General features: G+C 46.1%; 1 protein-coding gene across 4 annotated transcripts in view; it reads left to right on the top strand.

The window, feature by feature from the left end:
* Positions 1 to 27,638, top strand: part of tbc1d22a (TBC1 domain family, member 22a) — a 180,902-nt gene that overhangs the window by 93,957 nt on the left and 59,307 nt on the right. For all 4 annotated transcript variants that reach the window (XM_036944449.2, XM_021563375.3, XM_021563377.3 and 1 more), the window contains one exon: positions 12,876 to 12,951. In XM_036944449.2, coding sequence (XP_036800344.2) covers positions 12,876 to 12,951 — 76 coding nt within the window. The remainder of the gene's footprint in view (positions 1 to 12,875; positions 12,952 to 27,638) is intronic.

Here is a 27,638-nt window from a genome sequence, read left to right as displayed (position 1 = left end):
TTGCAAGTCCCTGATCACTCTATTGAAACAAAACAAAAAACACTGTTGACTTATATAAAAATGTAACCCCTGTCAGTACACAGCTGAACTCACCTGCTCCTGCTTTCTCCCATTGTGCTATTCACAAACAAACGTGACTGGCTCAACTGTTCGGGGGAACGAAGGTAAGCTTCACAATGTAAAGTTATGTTACAGGTGAAGGGAAGAAACTGGCTGCTTTATCTCCTAATGTATTGCACAAGTGGTCTGCAGCTAAACGTCCCCTTTTTCAGGACCCTGTCTTTCAAAGATAATTCGTAAAAATCCAAATTACTTCACAAATATTCATTGTAAAGGGTTTAACCTCTCTGGGATCATTGGGACGCTAGCGTCCCACCTCGACAACAGCCAGTGAAATTGCAGGGCGCCAAATTCAAACAGAAATCCCATAATTAAAATTCCGTAAACATACAAGTATTATACACCATTTTAAAGATAAACTTCTTGTTAATACAACCACAGTGTCTGATTTCAAAAAGGCTTTACAGTGAAAGCACAACCATGTGATTATGTTAGGACAGTGCCTAGCCACAAGAAACCATGCAGACATTTTCCAGCCAAGGAGAGGACTCACAAAAGTCAGAAAAAGCGATTAAATGAGTCACTAACTTTTGACGATCTTCATCTGGTGGCACTCCCAGGACTCCATGTTACACAATAAATGTTTGTTTTGTTCGATAATGTCCCTTTTTATGTCCAAAAAACTCAATTTTGTTGGTGCGTTTAGTTCAGTAATCCAAAGGCACAAAGCGTGCTCTCAACATCCAGACAAAAAGTCCAAAAAGTACAATAAAAGTTGGTAGAAACATGTCAAACGATGTTTAAAATCAAATCATGTTGTTTTTGTCATAAATAATCAATAATATTTCAACCGGACAAAAGCTTCGTCAATAGAAAAGAAGAAACAAGAAAGGTGCGCTCCCGATCGTGCGCTGGACTCAGGTCTGGAAATTTCCACTGTCCACTCATTGAAAGTGCTGTATCGCCCTCATTTTTCAGAGTACAAGCCTGAAACAATGCCTAAAGACTGGCCACATGTAGAAGAAGCCATAGAGATCGTGAACTGGGTCTTTTGTATGGTGGATAGGCTTTCAATGGAAGAACAGCCTTTCAAAATAATAGTACTTCCTGGAAGGATTTTTCTCAGGTTTTCACCTGCCATATCAGTTCTGTTTTTCTAAGACATTATTTCAACAGTTTTGTAAACTTGAGTGTTTTCTATCCAAATCTACCAATTATATGCATATCCTAGCTTCTGGGCCTGAGTAGCAGGCAGTTTAATTTGGGCACGCTTTTCATCCAAAATTCCGAATGCTGCCCACTACCCTAGTGAAGTTAACAACCGTTCCACAGGTGCAAGTTCATGAATTGTTTATGATTCATTGAACAAGCATGGGAAACCGTGTTTAAGACACTTAACAGCTTACAGACGGTAGGCAATTAAGGTCACAGTTATGAAAACGTGGGACACTAAAGAGGCCTTTCTACTGACTCTGGAAAAACACCAAAAGAAAGATGCCCATGGTCCCTGCTCATCTGCGTGAACGTGCCTTAGGCATGCTGCAAGGAGGCATGAGGACTGCAGATGTGGCCAGGGCAATACATTCCAATGTCCGTACTGTGAGACGCCTAAGTCAGCGCTACAGGGAGACAGGGCGGACAGCTGATCGTCCTCGCAATGGCAGACTACGTGTAACAACATCTGCACAGGATTGGTACATCCGAACATCACACCTGCGGGACAGGTACAGGATGGAAACAGCAACTGCCCGAGTTACACCAGGAACGCACAATCCCTCCATCAGTGCTCAGAATGTCCCCAATAAGCTGAGAGAGGCTGGAATGAGGGCTTGTAGGCCTGTTGTAAAGGCAGGTCCTCACCAGACATCACCGGCAACAACGCCTATGGGCACAAACCAACTGTTACTGGACCAGACAGGACTGGCAAAAAGTGCTCTTCACTGATGAGTTGCGGTTTTGTCTCACCAGGGGTGATGGTCGGATTTGCGTTTATCGTCAATGGAATTAGCGTTACCCCGAGGCCTGTACTCTAGAGCGGGATCGATTTGGAGGTAGAGAGTCCTGCATGTTCTGAGGCGGTGTGTTACAGTGTAGCGGTATTTATTAGAGAGGGGCAAAGAAAGATTTTGTTTGGGCGCCAGGCAGGTGTTAACCATGCCGAAAGGAAAATAGTAGAATAGAGAGAGTACCACTACCAGACACACACATATCAGCAGAAGAGACTGCCTAGAGTGTAGCCTGTTTACCAGATAGCCAGTGGAGAGAAAAGAGAATACACACCATATAAACCCACATCACAGCACAGGGGTAACCCCAACAAGAATACCCATTGAGCACGTCTGGGACCTGTTGGATCTGAGGGCTAGGGCCATTCCCCCCCAGAAAGGTCAGGGAACTTGCAGGTGCCTTGGTGGAAGAGTGGGGTAACATTTCACAGCAAGAACTGTCAAATCTGGTGCAGTCCATGAGGAGGAGATGCACTGCAGTACTTAATGCAGCTGGTGGCCACACCAGATACTGAATGTTACTTTTGATTTTCACTCCCCCTTTTTTTCGGGGTCACATTATTCCATTTCTGTTAGTCACATGTCTGTGGAACTTGTTCAGTTTGTCTGTTGTTTAATCTTATGTTTGTTCAAATAATTACACATGTTAAGTTTACTGAAAATAATCGCAGTTGACAGTGAGAGGACGTTTCTTTTTATTTACTTAGAAAGTAGCTACAAACATGAAAATGTATTGAAATACGTCACCAACCATACGATCACTTTAAATATAAAATCTAATCCAATTCTATTTGTTACGAGCACCGAATACAACATGTGTAGACCTTACTATGAAATGCTTACTTACAATCCCTTAATTAACCAACAGTGCAGTTTTAAGAAAATATAATCAAGAAAATATTTACTAAATGAGACTGACTAACAAAATCAATTGTGGCCTGTGGAACGTCCCACTCCTCTTCAATGGCTTTACTAAGTTGCAGGATATAGCGGGATCTGGAACACGCTGTTGTACACGTTGATCCAGAGCATCCCAAACATGCTCAACGGGTGATCCTTGCGACGTGTTGTCATGCTAAAACATGAGGTAATGCTGACTGATGAATGGTGCAACCATGGGCCTCCAGGATCTCTTCACGGCATCTCTTTGCATTCAAATTGTCATCGATAAAATGCAATTGTGTTTGTTGTCGGTAGCTGATGCCTGCCCATACCATAATCCCACCGCCACCGCGGGGCACTCTGTTCATAACGTTGAAACCAGCGAGCCACTCGCCCACACGACGCCATCCACACTTTCTGCCATCTGCCCAATACAGTTGAAACCTGGTTTCATCTTGTGAAGAGCGCACTTCTCCAGTGTTCAAGTGGCCGTCGAAGGTGAGCATTTTCCCACAAGTTGGTTATGAAGCCGAGCTGCAGTCAGGTCAAGACCCTGGTGAGGATGACAAGCAGGCAGATGAGCTTCCGTGAGATGGTATCTGACAGTTTTTGCAGAAACTATTTTAGGGCGCAAACCCGCAGTTTCATCAGCTGTCCAGTTGGCTGGTCTCAGACGATCCCGCAGGTGAAGTAGCAGGATGTGGAGGTCCTGGGCTGTTGTGGTTACACGTTGGAGGGGGTTTATGGTAGAGAAATGAACATAACATTCTCTAGCAACAGTTCAGACCCCGACTGCGGGGGATTGATCCAAGTGCCTTCAAAAGGGGGGCTGCGGGCCGCCAGTTGTCCATCCCTGACTTTGGTAGATGTCTGGATTAAGAGCAAAGTTTGTGTGAATCTGTCTCACAAACAACTGGAGAGACCACACACACTTTACTTTCTGCCAGTTTAGCTGGGAGCTAGGGTCCCTGCTGTGGGAGGCTGGTGCCGCCTGCTGGTGCAGTCAGTGTTGAGGTGATATAGTGAGAGGTGCAGTGGGTTTCTATCCTGGTATTACTCCTCTGGGATGTTTTATGCAGGACTATGACTCATAGCTTCTGCCTGGTTCAGCTTGCTTCTGTGTGGGGGTGGCTGTGGTTGGAGCCCAGGGCTGGGTAATGCCAGTCTCTGTTTGGGGAAATATCTCACCCCTGCCAATTAGATTAATTCATTTGTGCCCAGGAGGGAGGTGTGGGAGAGAGGGAGGAGAGCCAGGGAAAGCAAGGTTCCAGACAAACATTTTCAGTTGGTGGCACCAGTCCATAATTTGGTCACACCAATATTTCTTTGCGGCATCATCTTATTAAGTCGGTGCTTTATTAAAAAAATGTAATAGACTACTAAGATGTTATTCAGTAATACATTTATATATATTCATGTTTCAAAATATTCTAATCTGCAACCTAATCCAGTGATTGTCATGCATTTTGGGTTGACAATTAGGCTGTTAAATGTTACTGTTAAAATGACTCTAAATATACTGTTATACCCACTAGTAGCCATGCGTTAGTCTAAAAGTGAATGTAATCTCCATAAACCGGCCCAGTGAGGCCTATGCAATCGCAATGGCCAATGCTCATTTCTCGCACTCTGTAACTCGAAGCCATATCAAATGGCTTTGGTTGTAAAATAGTTGCTATTGAGCTCAAAATTGAGAGTTGATTACAAAAAAAAAAGTACAGAAAGCTGACAACAGGATCGCTGTGTTTCCCCCGCTATTGGATTTTAAGATGTTATGCAATCAGAACCACTTTTTTTCCTGGGTAAGGAGAGCGAGTGGCTTGCTCAGCACAGTAGCAGGACTCGGCGAAAAAGGTACAGGGGCAGGCAGACATTTTCATGACAAGAATGATGAGGATAATTTACCTTTCTGTTTAACCAAATCATGGTTTTAGCCTCCTAGTGTAAAAATGTGTGTAAAAATTCAAAGGGTCGCAAAAGTGACTAAATGTGAGCCCTTTGTCTACACCCATTCAGCATCATTCACACCCTCTCAAGCTTTAGCCCCACCCATCTCTTTAAGGGTTGATCTTAATGTATTAACAGCACCCAAGCTAACTTGCTAGCTACTTCCAGGCATCTAAGGTAGAGAGAACAGCTCACTGAACACTCGCCCTAGCAGAGCTGTTATGTTATCCAGAGCGTTGGCGACTGCAACTGTACCGTCAGATTGTCCATTCATAAATTCAGAGCGCCCATCAGTTATTCTGCGCTCTCTGGCACACTCAGCTAACTAGGTAAACAATGAACCGTAATCCCAACTCACGTCGTCTCTTCCACTGCTTTGAAAACTCCTCCAGAAAGTGGAGAGCAACACTTCTGCAGTTTTAATACACAATCCATTTTTAAAAATACTGTGTTCGACAGGGTTACCTAGACATACAGACCAGCTCAAATAGACTGAAGGGCGCTACATTGTAGACCAATCCAAACTCATTTCTCGGCATGTCCAGCCCACTCATTATCTCAGCCAATCATGGCTAGCGGGAAGGCTGCGGTCTATTTCTTTGGCTAAGCCAACTGGTCTCGTAATTTAACTATTTTATTCCTACTTACAGATGGCATATAAGTTTGATATTAAGGCACATGAAAGTTCACATGTTCGAGCAGGCGTTTCTGCCAAAAAATACAATTAGATTTTTTTTATTTTTATTATTATTATAATTTTTTTTTTTATATAATTGCGTTCAAACGACTTCCCTGTGAAGTCGTGACGCGCGGAGCCCTGGAGAGAGGAGAATGAAACAATGGGGAGGGAGGCAGAGGGAGGGTGGCAGGCAGGGGGGAGACATTGAGAGGAAGGGGGAGGCAGGTGAGACGGGGAGGGATGGGGACCTGGGGAGGCAGGGGGAAGAGGGAGTTGTTCTGGCTGACTGCGGCTCTCTCTCTCCTACCTTTTTATTGACAGCTGGATGCCTCTTTTTCAGCTCCGCTAGCTACTCAATCACACAGCTGATAGAGGCCTGTCACTCATATTCTCCTTGTTTCTGACACACACACAAAGCCATCACTTACGCTCTATTCATTCCTTTCTCTGACACATCCAACACCAACTCAAACGATAAGACCCCATTCACATGCGCATTTAAGTGCCTCGCAGACCCCGTTAAAATATGTCCGAGCACTCCCAATCAACGAGTCCTAGAATTAGAGATGCAGGGGGAGGAGAGGACAAACTCTCAGTGTGAGGGAAATATTTCTCCGATAAGCCCACGATTGCTGATTGTTCCCTCAGTGAGGAGCCAGGTTATCCCCAAACACACACAAACACACACAGAGCCGTCCGCCAGTCAGCAGAGGGAGAGATGGATGGAGAGAATGTTGATGGAGGTGGGTCAATATGGCTTTGTCCTCCTCAACAAGCCACCCCCCCCCCCCGTGTGTTTGTATGGGTGTGTGTACACAGCCCGCTGTTCAGCAGGTCTATTGTGACTCGGGGTTATCTGTGGCTGTCATCTCTGTAGCAGACGCCTCCAGCGACAGGCAGGCAGACAGACAGACAGACTCACTTTCTCTGTTGTCCGCTGTTGCTGTTCACTTTGTTGATTGGCGCCGACACACACAATAACTAGCCTCAGTCATCGAAGACTGTGTCCCACATTGTTTGGCCACTAACAGAATAGAAAGGGGAAGAAATGGCAGCCCTGAAAACATCATTGGCCTTACATCGATCGTGAGATTCTTGTCATTCCTGGGATGAAAAGGGGGAATGGTTTGTCATTGTTGGTGAGGGCAGAGACGTGACAGACGGACAGTGACCCGATAGCTCCGTTTCTAGTGGAGAATAACAACAGAACAGCGAGAAAATAAAAAGAAAGAAGAACAAAGTGTGGAATGTGGACATGTCCTGCCATTGCCTCAGAGGATCAAAGCTGGAGTCAAGCACTTTATCACAGACAGTCTGGAGCTGTGGCTTTGTGGAGAGATGGGAAATGAGAAAGGGAGGGAGAGAGGAAGAAGGGAGGGGGGGGGTGATAGAGGGGCGAGAGGGAGAGGTGGGGCGAGAGAAGCAGACAAGAGAGACAGCGCCACACACTGCTCATACTGACCTCTGACCCAGCTGGACAGTCTAGATCACAGGGTGTCATCTGAGTGCTATAGGTCAGGTTAAGTGTACCATAACACTTACACTGTGGCCTCACTCCTTACTTCTCTAGTGCTCTGCAGTAGGCCAGGTGTTACTTTCTAAATGTAATCTGTTACAGTTACAAGTTACCTGTCCTTAATTGTAATCAGTAAATTATCTTTTGGATTACCCACACCCAGTAACGTAATCTGATTACTTTTAGATTACATTCCCTTTAAGAGGCATTAGAAGGAAAAAAAGGAAGGGAAAAAAAAGATTACTGATTGCACATCTATTGCAGGAAAAATCGGTGTTTAGAGTTTACATGGCTGGCCACAAATGGATGTTGTATTTTACTTAACGGGTTGGTTTTGTAGGCTTCTTCGAGCCCATTGCTTTATTCTACAAATAATAATATGATTCGGCCATTTCTTTACGTTATAAAACCAAAGTCATATTTCCAGTCGTTCCAATGAATTGAACCGTTGGTCTTCAGGAATAGGTCTTGGAAATATGGAATTATAAATTAGCCCCAATTAGGTTTTTTTTTAACCTGCCGCACAACCCAACAACGAAGGACTGATTAGCCTACTCTGTTGTTGATGATTTTGTTTTTGATGGAGGACTGATTAGCCTACTCTGTTGTTGATGATTTTGTTGTCATGGAGGACTGATTAGCCTACTCTGTTGTTGATGATGTTGTTGTCATGGAGGACTGATTAGCCTACTCTGTTGTTGATGATGTTGTTGTCATGGAGGACTGATTAGCCTACTCTGTTGTTGATGATTTTGTTTTTGATGGTGGACTGATTAGCCTACTCTGTGGTTGATGATGTTGTTGTCATGGAGGACTGATTAGCCTACTCTGTGGTTGATGATATTGTTGTCATGGAGGACTGATTAGCCTACTCTGTGGTTGATGATGTTGTTGTCATGGAGGACTGATTAGCCTACTCTGTTGTTGATGATTTTGTTTTTGATGGAGGACTGATTAGCCTACTCTGTTGTTGATGATTTTGTTGTCATGGAGGACTGATTAGCCTACTCTGTTGTTGATGATTTTGTTTTTGATGGAGGACTGATTAGCCTACTCTGTTGTTGATGATTTTGTTTTTGATGGAGGACTGATTAGCCTACTCTGTTGTTGATGATTTTGTTGTCATGGAGGACTGATTAGCCTACTCTGTTGTTGATGATTTTGTTTTTGATGGAGGACTGATTAGCCTACTCTGTTGTTGATGACTTTGTTGTCATGGAGGACTGATTAGCCTACTCTGTTGTTGATGATTTTGTTTTTGATGGAGGACTGATTAGCCTACTCTGTTGTTGATGATTTTGTTGTCATGGAGGACTGATTAGCCTACTCTGTTGTTGATGATGTTGTTGTCATGGAGGACTGATTAGCCTACTCTGTTGTTGATGATGTTGTTGTCATGGAGGACTGATTAGCCTACTCTGTTGTTGATGATTTTGTTGTCATGGAGGACTGATTAGCCTACTCTGTTGATTTTGTTTTTGATGGAGGACTGATTAGCCTACTCTGTTGTTGATGATGTTGTTGTCATGGAGGACTGATTAGCCTACTCTGTTGTTGCTGATTTTGTTGTCATGGAGGACTGATTAGCCTACTCTGTTGTTGATGATGTTGTTGTCATGGAGGACTGATTAGCCTACTCTGTTGTTGATGATGTTGTTGTCATGGAGGACTAATTAGCCTACTCTGTTGTTGATGATGTTGTCATGGAGGACTGATTAGCCTACTCTGTTGTTGATGATTTTGTTTTTGATGGAGGACTGATTAGCCTACTCTGTTGTTGATGATTTTGTTGTCATGGAGGACTGATTAGCCTACTCTGTTGTTGATGATTTTGTTTTTGATGGAGGACTGATTAGCCTACTCTGTTGTTGATGATTTTGTTGTCATGGAGGACTGATTAGCCTACTCTGTTGTTGATGATGTTGTTGTCATGGAGGACTGATTAGCCTACTCTGTTGTTGATGATTTTGTTGTCATGGAGGACTGATTAGCCTACTCTGTTGTTGATGATTTTGTTGTCATGGAGGACTGATTAGCCTACTCTGTTGTTGATGATTTTGTTGTCATGGAGGACTGATTAGCCTACTCTGTTGTTGATGATTTTGTTTTTGATGGAGGACTGATTAGCCTACTCTGTTGTTGATGATTTTGTTGTCATGGAGGACTGATTAGCCTACTCTGTTGTTGATGATTTTGTTTTCTGATGGAGGACTGATTAGAGCACTGCCGAGAAGGGTTATGTACAGGACATTTGGAAGAAGAGCCCCGTAGGGTGCGTTTGCTGAATGGCTATCGTTGACCTTTTTAGTTGGTGACACTTTGACGTCTGGACAATTTGCAGAAGTCTTAAGAGTTTGAGGATGTGTCCGTCAGGAGAGAAAATATCTCCTCCCCCCTCACTATTTACGACTCCCTGCACGGAGCAGCATTTTCCAGTGGGCCAGAGAGAGAGAGGGGTACAGTAGCTAGTTCATTAAAGCAAGGGATCTTGAAGCTGATGTAATTATTGATGCCTGTGGGCTCTGGGCTAGTCTTAATGCCTGCTTCAAACTGGCCAAGTGCTCACTCTCTGAACAGGTAATTGCATTTAGGCACAGATAGAGGGAGGGAGGGAGAAAGATGAAGGGCAACGAGGGAGCAGTAACCTGGGAGGACCAGCTGTGCCTGGGCAGCATATTATGGTCTGTTGACCTGAGGACATGGCTACTGCACGTGTGCAGATGTAGTCAGGAAGTCTCAATCCCGACCCCGCTCTAATTAATCAGACCATAGCCCATCAAACCAGATATGATCTCACTGCATTGAACTGAGGGGTTCAGAACCCTCAGTGGTCTGGTCCTGGAGCTCCACTATAGGAGAATGGACTTGGGAGCGAGGATGGCTGAAAATGCCTTGACCCGGTACTGCTGTGTACTTCCGAATCCATGTCAGCCATTGAAATATCCTTTCTCTGTGTCAGCCTACGTGAAATCCGTGTTATTTTCTGGAAGTAGCTTCTTATAGCTGGGCTGTACAGTAGCCCTGGGAGGTCACAGGGAAGGGAGAGGTGATCTCTCGGTCTCCCCACCCTCTCTATCCTTCTCCCTCTCTCTCCCCCTCTGTCAGTAGTGTGTTGTATCCAGAGCCACTCCTGTATTCATGGCCACAACACTCGGGCCCCAGAACGCTCACTGCAGGATGCACAGTTGAGCCTGAAGGTCGGGCAGCAATTGTTTATCGGTTAATATGTCTCGCTCCCTCTGTCGCTCTCTCGCTCGCTCCCTCTCTCTCTCGCTCCCTCTCTCTCTCGCTCCCTCTCTCTCTCGCTCCCTCTCTCTCGCTCCCTCTCTCTTACTCCCTCTGTCGCTCTCTCTCTCTCGCTCCCTCTGTCGCTCTCTCTCTCTCGCTCCCTCTGTCGCTCTCTCTCGCTCCCTCTGTCGCTCTCTCTCTCTCTCGCTCCCTCTGTCGCTCTCTCTCTCTCTCGCTCCCTCTGTCGCTCTCTCTCTCTCTCGCTCCCTCTGTCGCTCTCTCTCTCTCTCGCTCCCTCTGTCGCTCTCTGTCTCTCTCGCTCCCTCTGTCGCTCTCTCTCTCTCTCTCGCTCCCTCTGTCGCTCTCTCTCTCTCTCTCGCTCCCTCTGTCGCTCTCTCTCTCTCCCTCTGTCGCTCTCTCTCTCTCGCTCGCTCCCTCTGTCGCTCTCTCTCTCTCTCGCTCCCTCTGTCGCTCTCTCTCTCGCTCCCTCTGTCGCTCTCTCTCTCTCTCTCCCTCTGTCGCTCTCTCTCTCTCTCGCTCCCTCTGTCGCTCTCTCTCTCGCTCCCTCTGTCGCTCTCTCTCTCGCTCCCTCTGTCGCTCTCTCTGTCGCTCCCTCTGTCGCTCCCTCTGTCGCTCCCTCTGTCGCTCTCTCTCTCTCGCTCTCTCTCTCTCGCTCTCTCTCCCTCTGTCGCTCTCTCTCGCTCGCTCCCTCTGTCGCTCTCTCTCTCTCGCTCCCTCTGTCGCTCTCTCTCTCTCTCGCGCCCTCTGTCGCTCTCTCTCTCTCCCTCTGTCGCTCTCTCTCTCTCTCTCTCTCGCTCCCTCTGTCTCTCTCTCTCTCTCTCTCTCGCTCCCTCTGTCGCTCTCTCTCTCGCTCCCTCTGTCGCTCTCTCTCTCGCTCCCTCTGTCGCTCTCTCTCGCTCTCTCTGTCGCTCTCTCTCTCGCTCCCTCTGTCGCTCTCTCTCTCGCTCTCTCTCTCTCTCTCTCGCTCGCTCCCTCTGTCGCTTTCTCTCGCTCGCTCCCTCTGTCGCTTTCTCTCTCTCGCTCGCTCCCTCTGGCGCTCTCTCACTCCCCCCCTCTCTCTCGCTCCCCCCCTCTCTCTCGCTCCCCCCCTCTCTCTCGCTCCCCCCCTCTCTCTCTCGCTCCCCCCCCTCTCTCTCGCTCCCCCCCCTCTCTCTCGCTCCCCCTCTCTCTCTCTCGCTCCCCCCCTCTCTCTCTCGCTCCCCCCCTCTCTCTCTCGCTCCCCCTCTCTCTCTCTCGCTCCCCCTCTCTCTCTCTCTCGCTCCCCCCCTCTCTCTCTCGCTCCCCCTCTCTCTCTCTCGCCCCCCCTCTCTCTTGCCTTGTCCTTGCAGCTCTCTCTACAAGTGCAACACATCAGCATCATAGCCACACTCCTTCCATAGTAATTCCCATGGCTCAGAATGCAGACACACACACACACGTTTGTAATAACTTAAACTTAGAGACTCAGCCTATGATTGAATCATTTATTGCTTTGTAAATGCAGGCTAGATCCAAGGCCTGTTGTGAGGTTGTCGCTTTTCGTCCCCGAAGGCCTTAATCAAATAAGAAATGATTTGATTACTTAAATGTACATTAGGATTAAAAACTGGGCTTGTCTGCAAATGTCAAATGAACGTGACTTGCTTCACTATGTAAAGTCCACTTCCAGTGGCAGTGTGTACATTAGGACCAACCTCAAACAAAAGTGACTTTTCAATGTCCAATTACTGTTCGCCTGTGTTATTAGCAGACCCATCAGCACTCTCTGAATGGAGCTCTAGAAATCTGATCTTACATGTGCCTATTAGATGGATGCCCTCTTCACTCTACTATAAGGAGACATCATTACCTCTTCAAGACCTGTCGTCTATTCATACTGCGACTAAAGGTGACCTTGCATGTATAATGGTCTCAGTACTTAGAGGAACTGACCCCCCCCCCCCCCTCTCTGGTTGATATGTGGCCTATGTGGCGTCGGTCATAAACATACGTTCTGGTCCCAGAACAGTTAAGTGTAGTAATGAGGGTGATAATGGATGAAAAATCAGTCCCCCTTCAAGCCCTGCTGCTTATATTTGCGTTTTAGTCTGTAAATGTTGCATTTAATCTCCTGTCAGCTTGTGTTTAGTGGTTGAGAGGACGGCTCACCTCCTGATCTCACTCTCTCGCCTTCTCTCTGTCTGTGACCTCCCCTTTTCTTCAAGATGGCCACGAAATGGCCCGTGGATCACGAGCTGGGGTTGCTAGTTGCTCACCCTTGAATGAGACTGTGTGTCCAGTGTCCCTCCGCTAGTATACACAGTTGTTTGTTCATCTGTCCTCATTACTATTCCTCACACACATCCTTTTTTTCTTTACTGAAGGACATGAGCGTTTGAAGCAACATTTTAGGGCAACAGACTTGTCTCTGTTTTTAAGTCAAATTGATAATAGTGTGGCCATCACCCCTAGTAAGTCAGACCACACCTTGCTGTGAAATTCATTTATCTCTCTCTCTCTCCTCTCTCCCTCTCCCTCTCCCTCCCTCTCTCTCTCTCTCTCTCTCTCTCCAATAAAGGACAACTACACATTTGCCCAGCCGGGGATCCAAAGGAAAGTCAAGGCTCTGGAGGAGTTGGTCAGCAGGATCGATGGTGAGCTTCCTCTCCTCTTCCTCTTCCTCTCACTCTCCTGTCCTCTCCTGTGGTCCTTTCTCTCTCTCTCTCGTTCTCTCTCGTTCTCTCTCGTTCTCTCTCGCTCTCTCTCGCTCTCTCTCGTTCTCTCTCTCTCGTTCTCGTTCTTTCTCTCTCGTTCTCGTTCTTTCTCTCTCGTTCTCGTTCTTTCTCTCTTGTTCTCGTTCTTTCTCTCTCGTTCTCGTTCTTTCTCTCTCGTCCTCTCTCTCTCTCTCGTCCTCTCTCTCTCGTCCTCTCCTGTGGTTCTTTCCCTCTCAATTCAATTCAAGGGCTTTATTGGCATGGGAAACATGTGTTAACATTGCCAAAGCAAGTGAGGTAGATAATATATAAAGTGAAATAAACAATACAAATTAACAGTAAACATCACACATACAGAAGTTTCAAAACAATAAAGACATTACAAATGTCATATTATATAGATATATATATATATATATACAGTGTTTTAACAATGTACAAATGGTAAAGGACACAAGATAAACAAGCATAGTATGCGTTGTATTTACAATGGTGTGTGTTCTTCACTGGTTGCCCTTTTCTCGTGGCAACAGGTCACAAATCTTGCTGCTGTAATGGCACACTGTGGAATTTTACCCAGTAGATATGGGAGTTTTTCAAAATAGGATTTGTTTTCGAATTCTTTGTGGATCTGTGTAATCTGAGGGAAATATGTCTCTCTAATATGGTCATACATTGGGCAGGAGGTTAGGAAGTGCAGCTCAGTTTCCATCTCATTTTGTGGGCAGTGAGCACATAGCCTTCTTCTCTTGAGAGCCATGTCTGCCTACGGCGGCCTTTCTCAATAGCAAGGCTATGCTCACTGAGTCTGTACATAGTCAAAGCTTTCCTTAATTTTGGGTCAGTCACAGTGGTCAGGTATTCTGCCGCTGTGTACTCTCTGTGTAGGGCCAAATTGCATTCTAGTTTGCTCTGTTTTTTTGTTAATTCTTTCCAAGTAATTATCTTTTTGTTTTCTCATGATTTGGTTGGGTCTAATTGTGCTGCTGTCCTGGGGCTCTGTAGGGTGTGTTTGTGTTTGTGAACAGAGCCTCAGGACCAGCTTGCCTCTCTCTCTCTCCTGTCCTCTCCTGTGGTCCTTTCCCTATCTCTCTCTCTCTCTCTCTCCTGTGGTCCTTTCCCTCTCTCTCTCCTGTGGTCCTTTCCCTCTCTCTCTCCTGTGGTCCTTTCCCTCTCTCTCTCCTGTGGTCCTTTCCCTCTCTCTCTCCTGTGGTCCTTTCCCTCTCTCTCTCCTGTGGTCCTTTCCCTCTCTCTCTCCTGTGGTCCTTTCCCTCTCTCTCTCCTGTGGTCCTTTCCCTCTCTCTCTCTCTCTCCTGTGGTCCTTTCCCTCTCTCTCTCTCTCTCCTGTGGTCCTTTCCCTCTCTCTCTCTCTCCTGTGGTCCTCCCTCTCTCTCTCTCTCTCTCTCTCCTGTGGTCCTTTCTCTCTCCTGTGGTCCTTTCCCTCTCTCTCTCCTGTGGTCCTTTCCCTCTCTCTCTCTCCCCTGTGGTCCTTTCCCTCTCTCTCTCTCTCTCTCTCCTGTGGTCCTTTCCCTCTCTCTCTCTCTCTCTCTCTCTCTCTCCTGTGGTCCTTTCCCTCTCTCTCTCTCTCTCTCTCTCCTGTGGTCCTTTCCCTCTCTCTCTCTCTCCTGTGGTCCTTTCTCCATCTGTGGTGTTTCCGGGAAGGGAAATCCTGTCTCTGAGCACAACCCTGTGTCCTATCTCTCTCTCTCTCTCTCTCTCTCTCTCTCTCTCTCTCTCTCTCTTTGTCTGTCTGTCTGACCATATCTCTCTTCCTGTCAGAATGACGATTAGTCTGTCCATCTGTCAGAGTGATCACGGACACACACCCACACACCCTGACTGCTGTGTGTCATCCCCAATCAGTGGCGGGTCAGTGTGGCCTTTAACAGAACGGTGTCTGGCTGGCGTCTGGTCCGCCGGGGGGAAGCAAGGAGCCACCAGAGCATGAGCTCCTCTCATTACTTTAAATGACAGAGGTGTAATCAGAATTCACTGGCCATCCTCTCCTCCCTCCATTTCCTGACAGAGCTGGATAAGGTTGGCCCCTGCACAGCACAAAGCCAGACCGGGACTGGACCTAGACTCAGATCTAGTCCCGTACTTTCTTTCAGGATTTAGTGGACATCTTACAGGACAGAGACAGTCAGCCCAGTTCTAGACCCAGGTTCGACCTGAGACCGAGCTCTATACCCTACTGCCAGATCCAGCCCACGCCCCATCTGTACACCCTAGCCCCAGACCCAGGTTCAACCTGAGACCGAGCTCTATACCCTACTGCCAGATCCAGCCCACGCCCCATCTGTACACCCTAGCCCCAGACCCAGGCATTTGTATTCCAAAACGGTCTTATTTTTTCTTTCTTTCTGATGTCTCTGCTCAGTTTGGACTTGGCTATATTTAACAACCAAATGTATGCAGGGAGGGAACTTGAGTTGGTCTTTTTGGACAAGATAAATGTCTTTAGGTCGCAGGTTAGATTTACTCTCTCTGGAGTAAGGAGGAGACAGAGATTGAACCTTACCAGTCCTCCTTGACAACTTCACTTCTTTCTCTCTTTGTCATTTAGAGTTTCCGGTTGTTGAGTTGATATTTCCTTGATCCTACAGTACACGTCTACCTTAAATGACCTGTAAATACTTCAGCAATAAGGCCCGAGGTGGGTGTGGTGTATGGCCAATATACCACGGCTAAGGGCTGTTCTTAAGCACAACGCAATGCGGAGGTGCCTTTTTTGCTATTATAAACTGGTTATCGATGCATTTTTGCTTCTTTAATTACATGTTTTTCTGATATACCACGTCTTTCAGCCAATCAGCATTCAGGGCTCGAACCACCTAGTTTATAATGGTAAATTAACCATACTTTGCAAGGTATATACATTTTATTAGTGTGATATTAGCCTAGCGGTTAAGAGCGTTGGGCCAGTAACCAAAAGGTCCCTGGTTCGAATCCCTGAGCCGACTAGATAAAAATCTGTCGATGTGCCCTTGAGCAAGGCACTAAAACCCGAACTGCTCCAGTAAGTATCTATAGATAACAACATCTGATAAATGACTACCATGTATTTGTAATATGTTTTTCCCAATTTGAACATATCGCTCATTAACTCAACACCTGGCTCTTTAAAGGTTTGAACCCTATAGACACACGCGTACACTTGTCTCTGCTCCGGGACGGCAAGCGGTACCGGAGCGCCAGGTCTGGTACCGAAAGGCTCCTCAACAGCTTCTACCCCCAAGCCATAAGACTGCTGAACAATTAATAAAATGGCCACCGGACTATTTACATTGACCACCCCCCCCCTCTTTGTACACTGCTGCTACTTGCTGTTTCTTATCTATGTAAAGTCACTTCCACCCCTACCTACATGTACAAATGACCTGGACTAACCTGTACCCCCGCACACTGACTCGGTTATCCCCTGTATATAGCCTCGTTTTTCTTTTTGGGTTTACTTTTTCTTATTCTTTTTTTACTTGAATTTATTTGGTAAATATTTTCTTAACTCTTCTTGAACAGCACTGTTGGTTAAGGGCTTGTAAAGTAAGCACTTCACGGTAAGGTCTACACCTGTTGTCTTCGGCGTATGTGACAGTTTGATTTACACACACACGCGCGCACGCACACACACGCACGTACGTCTCCATATAGGTTTGAATCAACACTAAGCAAAATCTGTAGTTTCTGCACTCATTGTAATTAGAGACCAAGGTTTTCTCCCGGGAATGAGTCTCTTACCTTCTAAGAGTCCCTTGTGTGGTAATTCATCTGGCACCTTATTCTCTATATAGTGCAATACTTTTGACCAGAGCCCTAATGATGCCCCCTATGGATCCTGGTCAAAAGTAGCACACTAAATAGGGCCATTTGGGACTAAATGGTGCCATTTGGGACACACCTCATTGACTGTGGTTAAATACGTCTGATGTCCACGTAATGTCCATGCTTTGTCATTCAAATGTTTCTCATTACCATTAGTCTCTGACGGTGTTTCTCTCTGTCCTCGTCATGAATACCGAACAGAAGCCCTTATCAAATGTTTCTCATTACCGTTAGTCTCTGACGGTGTTTCTCTCTGTCCTCGTCATGAATACCGAACAGAAGCCCTTATCGAATGTTTCTCATTACCGTTAGTCTCTGACGGTGTTTCTCTCTGTCCTCGTCATGAATACCGAACAGAAGCCCTTATCAAATGTTTCTCATTACCGTTAGTCTCTGACGGTGTTTCTCTCTGTCCTCGTCATGAATACCGAACAGAAGCCCTTATCAAATGTTTCTCATTACCGTTAGTCTCTGACGGTGTTTCTCTCTGTCCTCGTCATGAATACCGAACAGAAGCCCTTATCGAATGTTTCTCATTACCGTTAGTCTCTGACGGTGTTTCTCTCTGTCCTCGTCATGAATACCGAACAGAAGCCCTTATCAAATGTTTCTCATTACCGTTAGTCTCTGACGGTGTTTCTCTCTGTCCTCGTCATGAATACCGAACAGAAGCCCTTATCAAATGTTTCTCATTACCGTTAGTCTCTGACGGTGTTTCTCTCTGTCCTCGTCATGAATACCGAACAGAAGCCCTTATCAAATGTTTCTCATTACCGTTAGTCTCTGACGGTGTTTCTCTCTGTCCTCGTCATGAATACCGAACAGAAGCCCTTATCAAATGTTTCTCATTACCGTTAGTCTCTGACGATGTTTCTCTCTGTCCTCGTCATGAATACCGAACAGAAGCCCTTACCAAATATTTCTCATTACCGTTAGTCTCTGACGGTGTTTCTCTCTGTCCTCGTCATGAATACCGAACAGAAGCCCTTATCAAATGTTTCTCATTACCGTTAGTCTCTGACGGTGTTTCTCTCTGTCCTCGTCATGAATACCGAACAGAAGCCCTTATCAAATGTTTCTCATTACCGTTAGTCTCTGACGGTGTTTCTCTCTGTCCTCGTCATGAATACCGAACAGAAGCCCTTATCGAATGTTTCTCATTACCGTTAGTCTCTGACGGTGTTTCTCTCTGTCCTCGTCATGAATACCGAACAGAAGCCCTTATCAAATGTTTCTCATTACCGTTAGTCTCTGACGGTGTTTCTCTCTGTCCTCGTCATGAATACCGAACAGAAGCCCTTATCAAATGTTTCTCATTACCGTTAGTCTCTGACGGTGTTTCTCTCTGTCCTCGTCATGAATACCGAACAGAAGCCCTTATCAAATGTTTCTCATTACCGTTAGTCTCTGACGGTGTTTCTCTCTGTCCTCGTCATGAATACCGAACAGAAGCCCTTATCAAATGTTTCTCATTACCGTTAGTCTCTGACGATGTTTCTCTCTGTCCTCGTCATGAATACCGAACAGAAGCCCTTACCAAATATTTCTCATTACCGTTAGTCTCTGACGGTGTTTCTCTCTGTCCTCGTCATGAATACCGAACAGAAGCCCTTATCAAATGTTTCTCATTAGTCTCTGACGGTGTTTCTCTCTGTCCTCGCCATGAATACCGAACAGAAGCCCTTATCAAATGTTTCTCATTACCGTTAGTCTCTGACGATGTTTCGCTCTGTCCTCGTAATGAATACCGAACAGAAGCCCTTATCAAATGTTTCTCATTACCGTTAGTCTCTGACGATGTTTCTCTCTGTCCTCGTCATGAATACCGAACAGAAGCCCTTATCAAATGTTTCTCATTAGTCTCTGACTGTGTTTCTCTCTGTCCTCGTCATAAATACCGAACAGAAGCCCTTATCAAATGTTTCTCATTACCGTTAGTCTCTGACGGTGTTTCTCTCTGTCCTCGTCATGAATACCGAACAGAAGCCCTTATCAAATGTTTCTCATTACCGTTAGTCTCTGACAATGTTTCTCTCTGTCCTCATCATGAATACCGAACAGAAGCCCTTATCAAATGTTTCTCATTACCGTTAGTCTCTGACGATGTTTCTCTCTGTCCTCGTCATGAATACCGAACAGAAGCCCTTATCAAATGTTTCTCATTAGTCTCTGACGGTGTTTCTCTCTGTCCTCGTCATAAATACCGAACAGAAGCCCTTAGCAAATGTTTCTCATTACCGTTAGTCTCTGACGATGTTTCTCTCTATCCTCGTCATGAATACCGAACAGAAGCCCTTATCAAATGTTTCTCATTAGTCTCTGACGGTGTTTCTCTCTGTCCTCGTCATAAATACCGAACAGAAGCCCTTATCAAATGTTTCTCATTACCGTTAGTCTCTGACGGTGTTTCTCTCTGTCCTCGTCATGAATACCGAACAGAAGCCCTTATCAAATGTTTCTCATTACCGTTAGTCTCTGACGGTGTTTCTCTCTGTCCTCGTCATGAATACCGAACAGAAGCCCTTATCAAATGACTCCTTTGTAGCGCAGTCTTGTTCTTGACCAACCTTCACATTGTTAGACTCCAGAGTCCCACTCTTGTCACATTGAACTGTATTTATCTCTAATCGGGGGGGGGCTGGCTAAATGTCTTGCGCCTCACATTCAAAAGGGATGTGGAAGTAGGGGAAAATGCTGGGGGAGAATTTATATTTAAGAAGGCTGTGGTGCTGTAGTAGTTTGAAAGGGCTATAGGGACATGAGAGCAGAGAGAGACAGTTTTGGGTGAACACTTCTCCTGTTGTATGAGTTGTTGTGATGGTTTGATTGGATCTCTTGTCAGTGGAATGTGTGTAATTTTGTTCTGCTTTCATGTCAGTGTGTTGTCTCCTGCAGCAGACTAATGATCGAGACTGAGGGAAAGTGTACAACATAGGGAGAGTAAAAGACAGACAGACAAAGAGAGAGAGAGCACAGTACATTAGGTGTGAGGGGAGAGAAATGAGTAAGATTTGTCTTCCTCTTGAAATCCTCTGTTGGCTTGCGTGTGTGTTCGCGTGTATGTGTCAGACCTGGGTTCAAATACTATTTATGTTATTTTAAAGTGTTTGAATATGGTAATGTATTAGGACATACATTTGGAAAGTATTGGCATATATTTTAAAATAATCATACATAGTATTTATCCAAATATTTAAATTATCTCATTAAAAATCAAATCAAATCAAATTTATTTATATAGCCCTTCGTACATCAGCTGATATCTCAAAGTGCTGTACAGAAACCCAGCCTAAAACCCCAAACGGCAAGCAATGCAGGTGTAGAAGCACGATGGCTAGGAAAAACTCCCTAGAAAGGCCAAAACCTAGGAAGAAACCTAGAGAGGAACCAGGCTATGTGGGGTGGCCAGTCCTCTTCTGGCTGTGCCGGGTGGAGATTATAACAGAACATGGCCAAGATGTTCAAATGTTCATAAATGACCAGCATGGTCGAATAATAATAAGGCAGAACAGTTGAAACTGGAGCAGCAGCACGGTCAGGTGGACTGGGGACAGCAAGGAGTCATCATGTCAGGTAGTCCTGGGGCATGGTCCTAGGGCTCAGGTCCTCCGAGAGAGAGAAAGAAAGAGAGAAGGAGAGAATTAGAGAACGCACACTTAGAATCACACAGGACACCGAATAGGACAGGAGAAGTACTCCAGATATAACAAACTGACCCTAGCCCCCCGACACACAAACTACTGCAGCATAAATACTGGAGGCTGAGACAGGAGGGGTCAGGAGACACTGTGGCCCCATCAGAGGACACCCCCGGACAGGGCCAAACAGGAAGGATATAACCCCACCCACTTTGCCAAAGCACAGCCCCCACACCACTAGAGGGATATCTTCAACCACCAACTCACCATCCTGAGACAAGGCTGAGTATAGCCCACAAAGATCTCCTCCACGGCACAACCCAAGGAGGGGGGGGCGCCAACCCAGACAGGATGATCACATCAGTGACTCAACCCACTAGGCAGACCGTTCCATAAAAATGGAGCTCTATAGGAGAAAGCCCTGCCTCCAGCTGTTTGCTTAGAAATCTAGGGACAATTAGGAGGCCTGCGTCTTGTAAACGTAGCATACGTGTAGGTATGTACGGCAGGACCAAATCAGAGAGATGGGTAGGAGCAAGCCCATGTAATGCTTTGTAGGTTAGCAGTAAAACCTTGAAATCAGCCCTTGCTTTGACAGTAAGCCAGTGTAGGGAGGCTAGCACTGGAGTAATATGATCACATTTTTTATTTATTTTTTTAAATCAACAGGGTGTCATGCTGAGACCAACGTGTCTTTCTCAGTCGAGCCCTGCATAGAACCCAAGTTTACATACACCTTAGCCAAATACATTTAAACTCCGAAATAGTTACCGGAATATAGTTTTCAGTAGAAGATCACAATATCAAACAATTATTAATCAGAATTGGATCAGGCAGAGCCGCAGGGCACAGTTTACATTCTGATAAATAAGTTTGATTTATACAAAGCAAGAGAACACGGTAGACGGAGCTCAGAGTCTCACCAAATCAGCACAAGATATCCGGTCGGAGAATCTCGTTTTGATATGAATGTGACGTGGCCTTTTAAGCCACTCTTTCAGTTTAATTCAGGCTAGATTTCCCCTGCCACACTTATTCATGATCAAGCAATGAATGAATCTAACAGAGTTCTACGGTATCTCGCAAAGTATTGTTGTTTTTGAATAACCCCAAAACATTGAAGGCTTATGGTAATAATGAGAGAGAAGAAACAATAGCAGTATATAAAAATCAAATTTGAACAAACCTTCTAGTTGAGAAAAGCATTATAGAACAGAAATGATGCATGCGAGCCCCCCCTCCACATCTTTGCTATTGCGAACCAAACAGCCAAAATCCTAATCCTACTAACTAAAATATCAGAAACGCATTAAGACAAATTCAAGTTATGAGGAGTATTTTCCAAACTTTTCTAGTGTTTAATGTCCTAAAGTTGCAGCTTTTAAATGGGAATGATTATGAAAGTCGGAGTCTACGCTATTCTCATTCACAGATTTATTTTTCAATTACAAATATTTTAGGCCACAAGAAGTGAAATTGAGCAAACAATACCAAGATTGAAAAATCCAATGAGGAGTCAAAAACTGGTTAGAGTTGTTTCCTTTCAATTAAGACTTAGACAACCAGGCAGGGGAGTTCCTTACTAATCAGTGACCTTAATTCATCAATCAAGTATAACGGACGAGCCAAAACCCTCGGACACTCGGCCCAACCGTGGAACCAGTTTGACACGTGGTCTATGGGCAAGCACAGAAAATGATTTCACATCCCTCCTGTGTACTTCACTCATTTTCAGTCACTCTTTTGGCCGATGGTGTTACGGACCTTTTTTTGTTTTGTGACTTTAGCTTTCGGGAAAAGTCCAAAAAAAGATGTCCTACTTGTCCAAGGACAAGTGGCAAAAAAAAAAGTTCAATGTCAAGCCCTGGTTGTTGAAATGAAAACAGATGTACTAGGAGTTGACTGCTCTTCCGAGGAGCCAAGTGGAGGCCGGGAGAGGGAAATGGCAGTCACGCTGGACTGACTGCCCAGGGTCAATTAAATCGAGGAATGATCAAATAAGAAGCCTACCGAAATAAAAGTGTGAGTATGGATGTGTTTATGTGTGAGCTTGAGTTGGTGCGGATTGATTTCCACCTCTGCGTAACGAGATCCATTAGGGCTGCTCCAAGGGAGATGTAAAACAGCACCACTCTGCCAGCTCTCTGCTAGCTGATTAAACCTGACACAGGACATGGCTCCAAGGGGGTCGTTTTGGGAAAATAGCACAGTGTAACAACAGTCCTACAAACCCCCAGAGTGACTTGAAAATAACCACCTAACCACCATTCAACACTGGAATTTACACCTTGAAAAGACGATACCTTTCAGAGAGCAGAGAACAGCTGGGTACAAGAAAGACCAAAGAGAGAAAAAGGGGAACAGAAAGGTAGAGGACAGGGAGCCGGTGGAGAAAAGGGAAGAGAAGAAGGCCTCAGATGCAACAGCTGTGGCGAAGAGAGAGATCAGTGGCCTTGCTACATTCCCTTCCTTCAGAGACACATAGCAGCCTTAGTCTCTTCCTCGTGGTTCACCAGCCAGGTTCTATTTGATCCTATCGACCACTGCATAGTGTTTCCCCCACCACACTCACGGATGTGTTAAGGTGTGTGTGAGCCAGGGCTGGAGGTGTACCACTGAGAGATGGCCTGCCCAGATTGATGCTACTTGGTGGCCCGGGGCCCTGATGTTCAGACATGCTCCTGAAGCACACCTCTGGCTCTCCTCTGGCTCTCCTCTGGCTCCTCAGCCATATGGCTCTGCTCTGCTCTGTCAGGTGACAGAAAGGAAGGAGCTAGCCTAGCGCCACAGGGACATGACAGAACCCGACCAGCCTGCCAGCCCTGCCTGACATAACGTCTGTGGGCACGGGGGAGAGACTGGACGCGACAGAGAAAGATGGGGGGGGGGGGTGCGTGGAGGGGGTGTGTGTGAGCGAAAACTAAACTGGCCCTGACTCGTGATGCCATCAGCCATGAACTTGAGCAAAGACACATTGTGGTCATACAGCTGAATAGCCACATCATGCTGGAACAACAACCACAATCCCTGCCCAGACTGTATGCTATATGAAGAGGTATTCTCTAATTACCCCTGTGATTATACTAGATACTAATGATGCTGCATTTATAGGGCTTAGTGTTAACGGTGTAATGGTGAACTGACCTCACCTCACCTTGCATTGTCCTTTGCGGGGATGCTGATAGATAAAATTGCTGATCAAATGTGTGATACGAGAAACTGATCTCCACCTAATAATGATGATGATGATGATGATGATGATGATGATACAGAAACGGATCTGTATTGTTGTGTTATACAGACTTACACCAGAGTCTTGTATTACCTGGTACCTTAGCTGATACAGTCCATTTGACCACCAGGCACTGAGAGGAGGGGAGGGGTGAGGAGAGGAGGGGGAGTCATGCTGATCTCACCCCAGTGTCTGATTGCATTAATGCTTTGTCCCGTCCTACCCTGTGACTCGTCTGCTCTGTCAGCGGCTCAGGTCCGTCCTTCAGTCTCTCCCTGCCTGCCCTTCAGCCCAAACACTGCCAGCTCACCTGCCTTTATCTCCCTCAAACAGACAGCAAAGGAGAGAGAGCAGAGTAGAGCAAAAAGAACAGACACTAAGCAAGGAAAAAGAGAGAAGAGAGGGAGACAGAATAGAGAGAGAACCGAGGGGAATAGAGAGAGCGAGAGAGCACAGCCCTACCTGGACACTCCACCACCCCTCACTTGCCTCTCAAATCAACAGGGGTGGAGAGAGAGAACAGTTTGGCATGATTCCTCAAGAACCTTTTCTCTGCCTCTGTGTAGAGCTAGGTCCGTATAGTGCAGTAACCTATATAGCAGAGAGCGTAGTCTCGGCTCTGACCAGTCCCTGCACAATTTAGCAGAGGAGTGAACGTTCAACCTCCTCCAATAGGCCCTGATATATCCCTGACGAATCACTAACACATTCTGGTGAACGACCCGTCTCGGGTCAAAGCAACCACCCTGGTTCTTTTAATACAGGGTTAGGCAACCCTGGTGCTGTAGTGCCACAGGCACTCCATGTTTTTGATTGAACTGACCTGGAAGACCAGGTGTGTTGGATTTAGGCAATCACTGAACTGATCAGTTAGCTCAGCTGGTCAGGTGTGGTGCCTAGTTGGAACAAAATCCTACAGTACCTGCAGCACTCCAGGAACAGGGTTGCCTAGCCATATTCTAATATGATATAATCTATCCACAGTGCCATCTTATCCGTACAGCTCAGACCAGAGAGGCAGTGGGAGCCAATGGGTCCTGTCCTCCCTGTAGCAGTTCCTTGCTTCCTCTCTCTCTGTTATTAACGGCCTGTATGATTACGGGGGAGGAGAAGTGGAAGGGTGGAGGGCTACCCTCTGTACCCTCTCATTGAATATCTGACTTTAGACTATATTCCTCTCATACTTCCACAGAGTATTTCAAAGAATGTTCACTTGAGTTCAGATGGTACAACTGAACTTCGCCTTTTATACGCCCACTGAGGCAGTTGAGTATGTTTGAGATCATATGATTCGCTCAGATTCTGTAATGTAAAAAAGGTCATTCAGGCTTGGTATATCCAAGCACAGAGAGTTGTATGATAGTTGATATGCCAGGATGATAGGGCGATTAGCTGGAAGGAAAGACATGTTGATCTGCTGACGCGTCAGCGATGCTACTTTTGTACGGGATTGACAAGAACTTCACATGCCATTCAGACGTTCATTCCTTTCTACGTGTGCAGTACATCTAAAATATAGGCTACAGTGTTTGGAGTAATAGTTTTAAGCTGAAGAGGGTATAGGGTTGTAACTGAATATGAAGAGTACATTTTTCACTTCAGACTGAGACCGGGGTTTGCATGTTAGCCTAACAGTGTGTGGGACTGTGCGTGCTTCCTTCCTCCTTTCCTTCCGCGTGTGTGTGTGTGTGTGTGTTGGAAAGCCAGGGCGGTCCCTCATCTCCTCTTTGTCCTCCCTTCTCTCTCAGGGCCTAATCTCCTCTCCACACGGCAGCAGTAATACACATCTCTCCATCCTCTCCTCCTCTGTGTGGGGCTGTGTTTCTCTAAAAGACCGGGGCTGATGTCTGATGTGAGACTATTGCAGCAGTAATACACAGCTCTCCTCCTCTGTGTGGGGCTGTGTTTCTCTAAAAGACCGAGGCTGATGTCTGATGTGAGACTATTGCAGCAGTAATACACATCTCTCCTCCTCTGTGTGGGGCTGTGTTTCTCTAAAAGACCGAGGCTGATGTCTGATGTGAGACTATTACAGCAGTGGGTGTCAGATCACACACACAAATACCCCCCCCCCCTCGGTGTCCTCCTTTTCTCTGTTCCTTTCCTGTTTCCTTTCCCCTTCTCTCTCCCTCTCTGGGCTTTGGCTTTGTTTATGTTTTTTCCGACTGATGCTAGACGCGGCAGCTCGTCCCCCTCTCTTCTCTCTCCTCTTCTCTCTCCCCCTCTCTTCTCTCTCCCCCTCTCTTCTCTCGCCCCCTCACTTCTCTATCCCCATCTGGGCTTTGTTTATGTTTGACCGACTGATGCTGGACGTTGTTGGAGCCTTAGAAAGGAGTCGATGCCAACGTGTTCACTCACTGTAGCGTTTAGGGATCAGTCGATCATGCCAACGTGTTCACTCACCATGCGGTATGCTGCGTTGGGGTCACTGCTGTCTGTCGCGTTGGGGTCACTGCTGTCTGTCATCAGCTGCCTGACCTGGGCTGCCGTGGTGGTCGAGCTCGCACGTTTTGTTTTGTGCTTTTTAAGAACAGGGTTGATAGATGCGTGTTGATCTTAGATGTGTGGGTAGTAACATGTCATATGCTACGAGGAGTTTGTCAAGAACAGGAAGATTGCGTCCTTGTTCAGTGCATAATGGAGGATATGTACCGATGGAAATTGTCTAAACGAGGCAAGAGCTATCCGCATTTGTAATCCTACTTTTAAGCAGAGAGTCCTGCGATGCCCCGTGTTCCCCTGCTCCGTCGCGGCCCGCCCCACCACCATATCTCCCAGGCCCTTTAAACAGAACCAGGTATATGGAGATGAGTGTGTTTAGAATTCAAATGAACGTGCTGAGGCGGTAGTGCACAGGGTGTGCTCTAGATAAACGAGGAGGAGGAGGAAACGGTCACCTTCCACCCAGGAGAGTGGGACGGGAACAAAAACCTGGTTTAAGCCAAAAGCGGAGGTCGTTTCTCATGCATTTAGCCTACCGCGGCTAATGACATCCTTCTATAGTCACTTTTCATTTTCTGCTTGGGGTGATGTTACAGGTGACATTGGTCAGTGAGAGAGACACCGTTTTCCAGAAGTGTCGGGAGATGCAGACCGCTATGGAGGTTTCTGTCCAGTAGTTATGATGGTCTGCTCCATCAGTCGGACCGTTAGGTGATTAGGTAGTGTGGCGTGAGATGATTCTTGTGGTGAAGGTGTGTCTGTCTGTGTGTGTGTGTGTGTGTGTGTGTGTGTGTGTGTGTGTGTGTGTGTGTGTGTTAGAGCTGGGCAATACGGACAAGAATCCGTATCGCAGTACATTCCCTGAATTGATACGATAAACGGAACGATGCTTAAAATGTGCACCACATTTAATGAATAGATGTATTATCCTTTAAACTACTGCTACTAGTTTGGTGGGTTGTAGCCATCAGTTGTCCCATTAACTATCAACCATATCACCAAACGTACTTCATTTCAAGGCTACCTATCGTAATGGACGATGTCAGCAAAATGCTTGCGCTAGCCGATCGGTGTGGTCGGCGTCATAACTTTGGTTTATCGTCCCCAGGGCTAGTGTGTCTGACTGATTCGGGACATGGGACACCAGGTGACTTTAACGCTCTAGCCACTTAGTTCTGATCTGGATGCTGATCTTTCCCTAACCTATTATCGATCGTCTCTCTGAGGCCCCGGGATTCCCCCCTTTGACTCTGTGGAACGTCCCCTCCCCACCCCCCTCCTGATGAAATGAACTGAATCCCCTCCACTCTGGAGCCAAAAGGCAGAACCGTCGCCGGGCGTTGTGTTTTTCTTTGTTATAGCAACAATCAGGAGCTTCGCTCTAATTAGCGACGCCGTATTAAACCACAGACCCGTTTTCTTATCGTGACACTATAAATTTCTACCGTCACGCTAACGTTCACCGGAAGCTACAGTCTATCTGCAATATTAAA

This window comes from Oncorhynchus mykiss, chromosome 15 (genome assembly GCF_057628025.1).
Source record: "Oncorhynchus mykiss isolate SJ-2025 chromosome 15, ASM5762802v1, whole genome shotgun sequence".
NCBI classification, from domain to species: domain Eukaryota; kingdom Metazoa; phylum Chordata; class Actinopteri; order Salmoniformes; family Salmonidae; genus Oncorhynchus; species Oncorhynchus mykiss.
The sequence above is the reverse complement of the archived record's forward strand: the minus strand, read 5'-3'. Positions and strand labels throughout refer to the sequence as shown.